Here is a 12,145-nt window from a genome sequence, read left to right on the forward strand (position 1 = left end):
TTCCTCCAAAAATGCAGGGCTTCTCATGGGGAAATGGGGTTCTGGGGGGCAAATAGGCCATACTTCATAACAGTTGTAGGTAAATTTTTGCGTAGAATCCAAATCTGAAGTCAAAATATATCCTTGTTGTTTGAAATTTTAGACTTACGGTCCCCCAATGCCCCAAAATTTTTGGGGAGTCGTTGCCTCCACAATTTTGGGTGTACAGAAGTTATAGAAAGATATTGACCGCTTCTTTCTGGGTACTTTTAGATTTTGAAAATCGGATTTTAACACCTACAGTGTCTAATTGAAATTTGCCCAAAAAATGCCCCGTAACTCCAAACAATGGAGGTTCAGGAAAAAAAGCAAAGAACTAAAAGTTTCTTTTTTTGCCAAAGAATTTAAATGCCAAGTCAAAACATACCCTCCTATTTGAAGTATGCGAGAAACGGGGGGTACCCCCCTTAACACCCCCCCCCCCCCCCAATGAGGTTTTAGGGAGCTGAAAATATTTTCATATTTTTATATTTGGGGTTGATTCACCCGTAATAGTTTTCATCCTGAAGCTAAATTTTAGGCTGTATCCGATAAAAAGATGGTGGACGGGTGCTCAGAAACACCCGGTACAGTCCAAGTGTGAAAACCATGAGTTCTATGCATGGCGCTTGAACTCATGTGCAGTTTATTTTTTCCTTTGTACTCATGGAAACATTTTAGGGAAGTCTGTTCATCCTTTTTAATTTTACCGTCACTGGAACATTGCAGGTTGTTGAACTCCTCACTCACTTGAACAAAAGATTGAAAACATACAAAACGATGCAGCTACCATTACTGGAACTATTAGATACCTATCGTAATACTACTTCTTCATTTGTTCAGGTTTGAATTTTTCACAATATCACTCACGTAAGGCCTGGACGTACGTTCAGAGTGAAGTTCTAAAGTGGTGGCTGTTTAGCAAAGTGTTGCCATCGATTACCTCCAAAGGAGAGCGGGCCGCTCCTCTTTGCGACACAGATGCGCAATACTTGACAAAACAGCCATCACTGCAGAGCTTCACTTTGAACGTGTGTCCAACCCTAAACTCTTGAGCTCCTGAGAACTATGCTTGAGCCAAATTCGTTGGTAAATAGACTAAATACATATTTTTTGCCATTTTGAGATCGCTATCTTCAAAATAGTTTATTATTTTTTAACGCTGATGCCTCATTTTTTCCTGTTGTGACAAATAACCCTTAGATACTGAGCATCATCCTATTCCGCCTGTAAACAACCAAATTACTATTTTTTCATCCTTCGAAGTTTCACAGGCCACTGTGTAGAAATGGTGATGGACCAGCGGTTTAGTCCAACTCTTTCTTTTTTATTCTCTTTTCAACCTAGAATTTGAACTTGGGGTTCTCTTCTTAGTTCTCAAGTTTCCCTATTCTTTTCTCCTAAAAATTGTCACTCTTATATAAGAAAGGAGGGGTATTGATAAGGGCCATTTTTGGGCCCACCCTGAAATTCCTCAAGTCTGCGCTTTTTTGTTCATTGAAATATTTTACGGAATGCATCATGGTTTGGTCAGTTTCGGTCTATTTCGGGGTCCACTACTTGCCTCAAAATGGGTCTGGAGGCCGATTTTGGCGAAAAGTGCGGGTTCTACGGCATTTGGCACGCTGCTTCATAATGATCCTACAGGAGGAGCAAAAAGTGTGTTTTTTTGCTTTTTCATGCATTTTTTGCTATTAAGGGCGATTTGACAGAGAAAAAGTGAAATACCCAGAATTTTTATTTCATGTACTGTCAGAGCACATCTTAACGATGACTTTCACCAAAAAAAATGAAAATATGTTGTTAGCTTACATGGTTATGCTCATTTTAAGGGATCAAGGTACTACAGCCAAAAATCAGGGCAAAAAAGGGGTATGTTCGACTCGTTTTGTGCTCCAGGGTATGTTAGGTCCTAGTGGGAATTTTCCCCTTCGAATACATAGTACCACGGACCAGTGTGCCAAATTTCAGCTTAAAATCTTAAAAACTAAAAAAATTATGAGGCTTTTTCGAAGGCAAAGTACTGCCGTTTTTGAAATCTGGAAAGTGTATTTTTTATGAAAGGCGATAAAACTTCGAAAATGTTTTTCTCAAAAAGTATTCGCCATATAGAGCTAAAAATTGGTACTTTCTCTTAGATTGATCTATAGATAAAGTAAAAAAATATATAACAAAATCCGAGTCGGTGGGTGCCATTTTCCCATTTTTTTTGGTTGAATTGACATGTTTACGTTTTGATCTTATTAAATTGAGTAGTTCTTTGGAGATAGCGTACAGGCGAGAATTGTTGACTGCAGTTGGATTGTTAGCCATCGCACAGTTTTTGATTTGTTCTACCAACAGCTCAGTCTCTCTGTTTATGTCCGCTGGTGTGGTGACTGGAACGCCATTATTAATTAAAAGTTCTAGATCAAGGCCCCAAATCAGTTCGTTTGGAACAAGTAGCAGGAGGACGGTCCACCAACTTTACGAGATTGCCGATCTTCTCCGCGTTATTGGCGAGAAATCGCGGCGAAACCGTCATGTTCGCTGGAATTTGAGATATTTTGACTTTTTAAGACGCCCCTCCCCCCTTCAATTTCGGGTTGCCACGGGTCATGGCCAAAGTCACTCCTAACCTTTCTACAATGAAATTTCATTAGCCTTCAGATTGGTTGTGTGAAATTTCGCTCTAAAATCGAGCCTTTTAGAAAAAAATAGGAAAATCCGCGGAAGAGTCGGAATTCTGAGCAATTTCGGGAAGCTCAGGGGAGAGGGCTTACTTCCCACCACCACGATAAAATTCGCGTAAACAAAAAAATCTTATTCTACCTGTCAATCTTATTCAAGAAAATCACCATCTTCAAAATTCCCAAGGGGGATGGGGGAAGGTTACCCTTGCTGGCCCTTGGTCCTTGACTTCTATAAAAATTATCTGGCAGGTATTAAAAAATCATTGAAATTGAGAAGGAAATCTATTAACAGATAACTGAAATCAGATTAATATTAGTAAAAAAATAAATGATTAACATTAAAAAAATAATCGAAAATTAATATCTTTTATACTTCATATTTTTGTTTTCAGAACTTCACCATTATTTATATCAAAGTAGGGTTCCCACGAATGAGCGTCGAGGAGCAGCTGGACCTACTTCCAGCATTATTCAGTGCTGTAGAAGGAAAGCCGCAGAACAATATGGAAAGGTAAAGTTGATCTATATTTTCAGTATTTCCGTTTCGGCCCTTAATTACTCCCCAAAAATAGTTCTGTCAATGGATCAAGGAGAGGAACTTCCTTTCTATTGTAATTTTTCAAATCTCCAGGAGAAAACTTTTTTTTCCAAGAAACGGCATTGCAATTCTATTCGAAGGATTCGGGATCTCGCTGGCCGAGGAATTAAGATCTATAGAGGTGTTGGAATGCACAAGCTTAAAATTCGTTTCTCTTTCGTGTAATCTAGAGAGAGAAAACTTTTGAACGAACCAGAGGCGTGATTTTATAGGAGGCATGGTGTCACGGATTTCTTTCTAACTCAGTTCCTCACCAGTAGTCCAGTCAAATTAGATCAAAAATCCCGGATTAGGGGGAAAAATTCCCATTCAAGCGATTATTGGTTAAAGTTGCTTGTTAGGGTCCAATGAGGCACAGGCTAAAAGTCCACATTGATATCCCTTGTGCTTAGCCCCCCCCCCCCCCCCCAAGCCGCGCAAAAAGGTAAAAAAATCTGTTTTTCGGCTGTATCTCGAGAATGGTTGGACATGGCGAGTTGCATATAGGAAAATGTTTCTCATCAAATTCTGCGAAAAAAAGTTTCTTATGCTTTTTCTTTTCCAGGCACTCCTTGACCCTCAAAATGGCCGCCGCGCAGTAGTCCAGTCAATAGGGGGTGAAGTAGAGACAATTTCTGAGGAAACTTTCTGATATACTATTCCTATGTATTTTTTTATCGCTGAATCCGAATTTCACATTTGCGAACAAATCTGAGGCGAGCCAAAGCCGCCATCTTGAAAAAATGACCGAAATTTGCGTTTTTCGGCCGAAAAACCGAAATAACTCGTATATTATTGAAATTACGGCAAAAGTAGTTATTTTCTAAATTAAATTACATAAAATTTCCATTAAAAAGTGTCCAAGATGATTAAGAGCGGATGATAACAAATGCCGTTACAGCGTTGCAAAGTTTCAGGCAAGTATTGAGGTTGAGCAATTTTCGTAACATTCCCTGCAAAAAGAGAGCTCTCAAGGCAACTAATCATTAAATCGTAATAAGTGTAAGTATGAATTATAAAAGGAGTGCAATTTTGAGTTCTTGACTTTCAAGAACGGCAGAGGATAAGGGGGGGGGGGGATCCGGTATGAGCGCAGCTGCAGGGTCCTCCGTTCCTCCCCCATTTTCATGGCCCGGGTGCGCCCGGTCGGCCTTCGTTCTCCGGGTTAGAAGTTTAATTTGAGTTGTAAACGATGTTATTCCAATGAAACCTCTCTTATTATTTCGGGGCGTAACTGCTAATAAAAAATCAGATTAGGAACCTCAACATTTTTTGTCGTATTCTCACCCTTTACCCTTTTGTTGAACTTAGCAGACGGCATGCGAATTCCACATTCTATGATATGTTTTTTACATTTACACGGTGTGTAGATAAAATTGACGACAAGAATCCTACTTATGTCATAGATGTCCGTTTTTTGCTCCATCGAGTGATTTGGAGACAAAATGAGGCATTTTCATCAAATGCAACAACCACGTGTCCTACGTAAAATCGAAGTATGTTCCGCTAATTCTGTGATCGTTTTCGGCGGCTATCCCAAGGATATTATAAGATGCAGCACGTAAAGACCTGGAAGATGGCGAAGAGGACAAGCTTCATCAGTGGAAATAAAATTCCATGAAAGTATGGTCCCAGTAACATCACAAGCAAATTTTCTGAAAAGCGGCAAAAACAAATCCCGTTTGATCCAAAGGCTCATGAAACGTTTCAGGGCTGAAACCATGTCTGTGTTTCAAGCAGAAGAGGTCACTGACACAATCAAATAGTTTCAAAGGCCTTGGAAACGGCAAAACAGGGTGAAATTGTTGTCATTGTAGGAAAATATATTGATCGTCTTGTCCTCCTTACAGCTCAGTCACGTTACGTCAAAAATGCTTTCCCTCTAAAATCCGGCAAAGGTGAGACTCTTTAAATACTTTTCAACCGAGGCAGCCTTCAAAATGAAGTGAAAGCCGAACACGCACTGTTCATTCATGCCATTAGTGGGTGTGACACAATATCACCACTCTTCAGACAAGCCAAAGTTAAGTTTTTAGCAACCATGGAGAACCGCTCAGCCAACTCAGATGCTTAAAAAATCAGCCTTAAAGCAAGAAGAAATTTGTAAAGCAGGAAAATAATTTTTACTCAGATCGATTGGCTACAAGGGTGAGTAGAAAAAAAACTTTGGCTGAATTTAGGTATGAAAGCTATGTACGGACTATTTTCTACGATGTACAAAATCTCGCTTGTCTTCCATCTTCAGAGGATGCTGCCACATTTCATGCTCCTATCCTCAAGTACATAGCAATGAATGATCATCAAGAAATACGCGTGTGACTGGGGGGTGGTAGAATAGCAGAAATGGCCTCATCCCCATCATTACCTTGGAAAATCCCGCTACGGGCGAAATTTTAAGCAAGATCTCGTGCAAGTGCATTGAAGAAAGTCGCGGCGCCCGCGGTTTTTGGAAGGAAGGCCTTCATTGCAGTCTTTTATGCGAGTATTGCCATGGCTCGTGCGAAAATAGTCAATATGACGCACTTTTAATGGAAGAAGAAGGGGATGACGTAGATGATCCAGAAGATGCGGAATGTTCGGACAATGACTATGACATGCAGTGAAAGGAAGAGATTGACGAGGATGGAACAAGAGGCAATGAGGCGAAGGGGGAACCATGACATGGTGTAAATGCATTATAAAATGTGAACATAGTAACTTTACGCATGACATCTGCTGCGGTAAATAGCGAGAGTGGATAGGGTGGAAGTTCGTGCAACTAAAAATTTTGAAGCTCCTCATCTGATTTTTTAATAACTCCAAAATAATAAGAGAGGGTTTATTGGAACAACATCGTTTTCAATTCAAATTAAACTCCTCATACTGCTGATTGGATTACAGCGGTCGGCGCGCTTAAACTTAAGGGACTCAAAATTTAGACCCACTATTATATTTTTGACAAGCTAGCAGTGCCTGTCTCTTTGGCTTGGTGGCAGCTATTGTTGTTATCAGCGAATATACCTATACGTAGGCACATCAAGTTTTTTTCCGCCGGAAAAGGTGCCTGTGGAGGAAGGAAAAACTGATAACCAGGGAACGAAGGCCGACCGGGCGCACCCGGGCCATGAAAATGGGGGAGGAGCGGAGGACCCTGCAGCTGCGCTCATACCGGACCCCCCCCCCCCTCCTTATCCACTGCCGTTCTTGAAAGTCAAGAACTCAAAATTACACTCCTTTTATAATTCATACTTACACTTATTACGATTTAATGACCTTGAAAGCTCTCTTTTTGCAGGGAATTTTACGAAAATTGCTCAACCTCAATACTTGCCTGAAACTTTGCAACGCTGTAACGGCATTTGTTATCATCCGCTCTTAATCATCTTGGACTCTTTTTAATGGAAATTTTATGTACTTTAATTTAGAAAATAACTACTTTTGGCGTAATTTCAATAATATACGAGTTATTTCGGTTTTTCGGCCGAAAAACGCAAATTTCGGTCATTTTTTCAAGAAACGTATTTTGATGACAATTTGATCCTAATTATCGCCCTACATATTTGTGTACGGTCGATTGACGGATTTCAAATAGATCGTAAATTTAAAAAAAATATGTCTACCTCAGAACTTGTCGGACTTAGAATCTAAGAAACAATTCCCAGAAAAAATTTGGCTGAATCAAATTATCACGTGAAAACATAGTCCGAAATTTAGACATGGACACGGGGAACACTTTTAAAGTCCACGAAAATGACATCACGTATGATCCATTGCGATTATTTCAATGCATCTCCATTTTCATGACTTGGGGAGAGGTCCTTGCGGATTTTTTTAATAATGAGTTATTTCCGTACCTATTGTCCCTCTTTGTACGCCATTTTTGAGCGGAAACCAGAATAAAAGGCCCCAAGCAACAGCAAGTATATTTTTGACGGTGGACTTCTATTATACCGCGCAGTCTGGCCCCAGACAGCAGAAATATCTGGAGATATTTTAGGAAAGAAAGCTAGATATTTTAGAAAGTCAAGAGCTTTCGTTTAAAACAAACCTGAGGAAAATCGGTCTAGTAGTATCCGAAATCGAAGGAGGACAAAAAAAGCCTTAGGATATTAAACATTTATAGATGTCCTTCGGAATTTTGGTAGAAATTGCCTCATTATCTTAGACGGTTACTCACGTGACACACCGTCAACAAAAAATGCAGAAAGATCCCAAAGGTACAGTAAATCAATGGTCAATGAAATTGCTTTTCATGAGGAAATGAAAGTAACTTTAACCCAGGAAATGTTTTTATCTAATGACGAAAACAAAACAAGACTGATAGAAATGCTACCAAAAAAATATTCAGGAACATCGGTCTTGAAAATCTTATTCCAGATGGAAATGCAGACCCACTGATTGTTCAAACGGCCTTGAACTTGTCTTTGGAGTCAACCAAAAATTGTGTGATTGCTGGAGAAGACATCGATTTATTTGTAATTGTAACTGCGTTGTCTCCAGTAAATACGGAAATATTTCTTCCAAAACCTGGTAGACAAAACGTTGAAACGAAAATTTTCTCTTTTAAAAGTCTAAATACCGACCCGAAACTAAAAGATCACATACTATTTTTACATGCATTTTCTGGATGTGATACTAACGCGGCAATTTTTGGAGAGGGCAAGATGGCACTCTGCAATTTAATAGAAAAAAAAAAGAAGACATTCAAAATTTCGCGGGTCATTTAAGGATAAAGGCTCAACGTTCAACTCCATCTCTGAGTCTGGTAACAAAATTCTCTTAAGTCTATCTAACGCTAAGAAACAAAATGACTCATTGGACTAACTTCGTTTTAATTTACTAAGAAAAAAATTCTTGCAAATTTTATTAATTTCATTTTCATTTTATTATTTAACCGCTATTAAAATTGTAATTTTTAAATAAAGTGTACCCGCATTCCTCAACCGACCGCTTTTTCCTTCCTTTTTTATCTTCCCTCCTCCTCCTACGCCCTTGATTTTTGTTCTTTTTAATAACCATGAATCGACCTACGAATGATTAAAAAAAAACTACCACGCAAATATGTAGGGCAAAAATTAGGATCAAATTGTCATCAAAGTACGTTTCTTTCCTTTCTGGTTGTACCTCGCCCACAGACTATTGCTCGAGCATCAAAGTTTACTGACTTTAAACAGAATTTTGCATAGCAAACAAGGTAAGAGTACATACTAATTGCATATTGCACAAGTGTTCCCCGTGTCCATGTCTAAATTTCGGACTATGTTTTCACGTGATAATTTGATTCAGCCAAATTTTTTCTGGGAATTGTTTCTTAGATTCTAAGTCCGACAAGTTCTGAGGTAGACATATTCTTTTTAAATTTACGATCTATTTGAAATCCGTCAATCGACCGTTCACAAATATGTAGGGCGATAATTAGGATCAAATTGTCATCAAAATACGTTTCTTTCCTGTCTGGTTGTACCTCGCCCACAGACTATTGCTCGAGCATCAAAGTTTACTGACTGGAAACAGAATTTTGCATAGCAAACAAGGTAAGAGTACATACTAATTGCATATTGCAAAAGTGTTTCCCGTGTCCATGTCTAAATTTCGGACTATGTTTTCACATGATAATTTGATTCAGCCAAATTTTTTCTGGGAATTGTTTCTTAGATTCTAAGTCCGACAAGTTCTGAGGTAGACGTATTCTTTTTAAATTTACGATCTATTTGAAATCCGTCAATCGACCGTTCACAAATATGTAGGGCGATAATTAGGATCAAATTGTCATCAAAATACGTTTCTTTCCTGTCTGGTTGTACCTCGCCCACAGACTATTGCTCGAGCATCAAAGTTTGCTGACTGAAAACAGAATTTTGCATAGCAAACAAGGTAAGAGTACATAATAATTGCATATCATGTAAATTCCAGGCATGTATGGAGGGTGATGGGATGCGAAGGTTGAGATGTTCGACGGCGCGGTAGCGCGGTCTGGAGCCGTGCCTACGCGTTCCGTACGGTGAGGAAGCGCGCTATGACGCCCCTGCGCGGCGGCCATTTTGAGGGTCAAGGAGTGCCTGGAAAAGAAAAAGCATACTTAAGAAAATTGAGAAGCTTTCCAGAAAAAGGGCACATACCGAAAAAACGCGTTGTGAGAAAAACGCGTTTGAAGTTTTCATTCTTACTTTCTGGGCACTGATGATGACATAAATCGGAACTGGGGCACTCATATCAACGTTCGTACACCCTAGAATGAATAACGGCCATTCGTAAAACTTACACTTCTTTCAGTGTTGTGGGAGGAATTTTTTAAAAGGAGGGGTATTGATAAGGGCCTTTTTTGCCCCCCCCCCCCCTAGAATCTGGAAATTTATGCGGGGTTTCCAAGTTGACTCAATGTATTTTAAGGAAATAATCATGATTTAGTCCATAGGCCACCGGATACGTGTTAAACGGTTGCCTGAACATAGGTCTGCAGGCGTATTTTCGCGAAAAATCGTGTTTTTCTATCACTCCGCGGCTGCTTTGACACCGAACGCATCGTCGGTTTGGTTTTAGCTAGAGGATGCGCTCAACTTTTTCAAAAATCGGCTTTTAAGGAACATCCGCAAAAATCTTAGGAAAACACGTCTATCGAAGTGTATACACGCTACGTATATTATCGAGGGCACTGAGGGCAGTTATCAAGCCCTGTTAGACTCTTACAAGGAGATTTCCTTCAATTTTGACCAAAAAAAATTGAATTTTCCACACAAACAGCTGTGAAAATAACGGATTTTGAAGTAGTGAAGGCATATTTTCACTAAACGCATAACATCAACTTAAGTCTGGAAATTTATGCGGGTTTTCCAAGTTGACTCAATGTATTTTACAGAAATAATCATGATTTAATCCATAGGCCACTGGATACGTGTTAAACGGTTGCCTAAATATAGGTTTGCAGGCGTATTTTCGCGAAAAATCGTGTTTTTCTATCACTCCGCGGCTGTTTTGACACCGAGCGCATGTCTAACTAAAACGAGCTTTTAATATGTTATTAAAGAGGCTTTAGGACACATTTTAACCCCGGTTTGGTTTTAGTTAGAGGATGCGCTCATAGTTAAAAAAAACTTTTTCAAAAATCGACTTTGAAGAAACATCCGCAAAAATCTTAGGAAAACACGTCTATTGAAGTGTATACACGCTACGTATATTATCGAGGGCACTGAGGGCAGTTATCAAGCCCTGTTAGACTCTTACAAGGAGATTTCCTTCAATTTTGTCCAAAAAAAAAATTGAATCTTCCATAAAAACAGCTGTGAAAATAACAGATTTTGAAGTAGTGGAGGCACATTATCACTAAACGCATAACATCAACTTACGGAAAAAGATTATACCTAAGGCCTTTTCGAATTCGATTTTTTTCAAAATTTTGACATCCTATTAAACTGATCTTTTGTGGAAAGATTGTAGTTCAAAAAACGGATTCCGTAAGGAACGGATTCACTACTTCAAAATCCGTTATTTTCACAGCTGTTTTTATGGAAGATTCAATTTTTTTTGGACAAAATTGAAGGAAATCTCCTTGTAAGAGTCTAACAGGGCTTGATAACTGCCCTCAGTGCCCTCGATAATATACGTAGCGCGTATACACTTCGATAGACGTGTTTTCCTAAGATTTTTGCGGATGTTCCTTCAAAGCCGATTTCTGAAAAAGTTTTTTTTAACTATGAGCGCATCCTCTAACTAAAACCAAACCGGGGTTAAAATGTGTCCTGAAGCCTCCTTAATAACATATTAAAAGCTCGTTTTAGTTGGACGATGCGCTCGGTGTCAAAACAGCCGCGGAGTGATAGAAAAACACGATTTTTCGCGAAAATACGCCTGCAGACCTATGTTTAGGCAACCGTTTAACACGTATCCGGTGGCCTATGGACTAAATCATGATTATTTCCGTAAAATACATTGAGTCAACTTGGAAAACCCGCATAAATTTCCAGATTCGGGGGGGGGGGGGGGGGGCAAAAAAGGTCCTTATCGATACCCCTCCTTTTTCACAGCAGAATTAATAAATTCAAAACTCCCCCTCACACAAAAATCGAAGAAGGTCAAAAAACAGAAATTTAGAGGATCTTAACTTGACAATTTAATTCCTACATCCACAGCAACCTGCGCCCATTTTCGACAATTTGTTAGACTACAGCAGTATGGGAGATCTTATTAGTTCATAAGGACTAATTTTGAGCGGAATTCAGACCCAGAAACTGTGCGGTAAGTAACTTCCACCAAGCCGATCAAGGCAAATACACTTCAACGAACATTTCGTTTCCTCCAAGCAAGCCACGTGTGATTTCTCTGGTGAGCATTTCAAAGAAGTCACTTCAAATTCTGAGGAAAATTCGTATAACGTTTCGACAAACTGAATCTTTGAATATGATGAAAGTGCTTTATGTTCTTCTAATGCTTTGCTCTTAACGAGAACAATAACAACACGGCGTTGCCAGATATTCTCCGAAATCGAAAACCAAAATGTTTAAATATGATGGTAGGCATAAGGGTCAAAAGGCTAAACAATTTTTGAATACTTAAAATGACAGCGCGAAGAAATTTTCAACGCAAGAAACAAGTTGGGATGACAAGTTTTCTTAGATTTCAGGATCCCCTGACATTCCACGGATAACATATTAAAAGCTCGTTTTAGTTAGACGATGCGCTCGGTGTCAAAACAGCCGCGGAGAGATAGAAAAACACGATTTTTCGCTAAAATACGCCTGCAAACCTATGTTGAGGCAACCGTTTAACACGCATCCAGTGGCCTATGGATTAAATCATGATTATTTCTGTAAAATACATTGAGTCAACTTGGAAAACCCACACAAATTTCCAGACTTAAGTTGATGTTATGCGTTTAGTGAAAATATGCCTCCACTACTTCAAA

General features: G+C 39.2%; 1 protein-coding gene across 9 annotated transcripts in view; it reads left to right on the forward strand.

Moving 5' to 3' along the window:
- Positions 1-12,145, forward strand: part of LOC109033309 (proteasome adapter and scaffold protein ECM29) — a 480,922-nt gene that overhangs the window by 435,715 nt on the left and 33,062 nt on the right. For 8 of the 9 annotated variants that reach the window (XM_072306334.1, XM_019045879.2, XM_072306335.1 and 5 more), the window contains 2 exons: positions 748-861; positions 3,083-3,201. In XM_072306334.1, coding sequence (XP_072162435.1) covers positions 748-861; positions 3,083-3,201 — 233 coding nt within the window. Of the gene's footprint in view, positions 1-747; positions 862-3,082; positions 3,202-11,372; positions 11,479-12,145 lie in introns of those variants that run through there. The other variant, XM_072306341.1, reaches the window with a different exon arrangement.

The sequence above is a fragment of the Bemisia tabaci genome, chromosome 1 (assembly GCF_918797505.1).
Source record: "Bemisia tabaci chromosome 1, PGI_BMITA_v3".
NCBI classification, from domain to species: Eukaryota; Metazoa; Arthropoda; class Insecta; order Hemiptera; family Aleyrodidae; genus Bemisia; species Bemisia tabaci.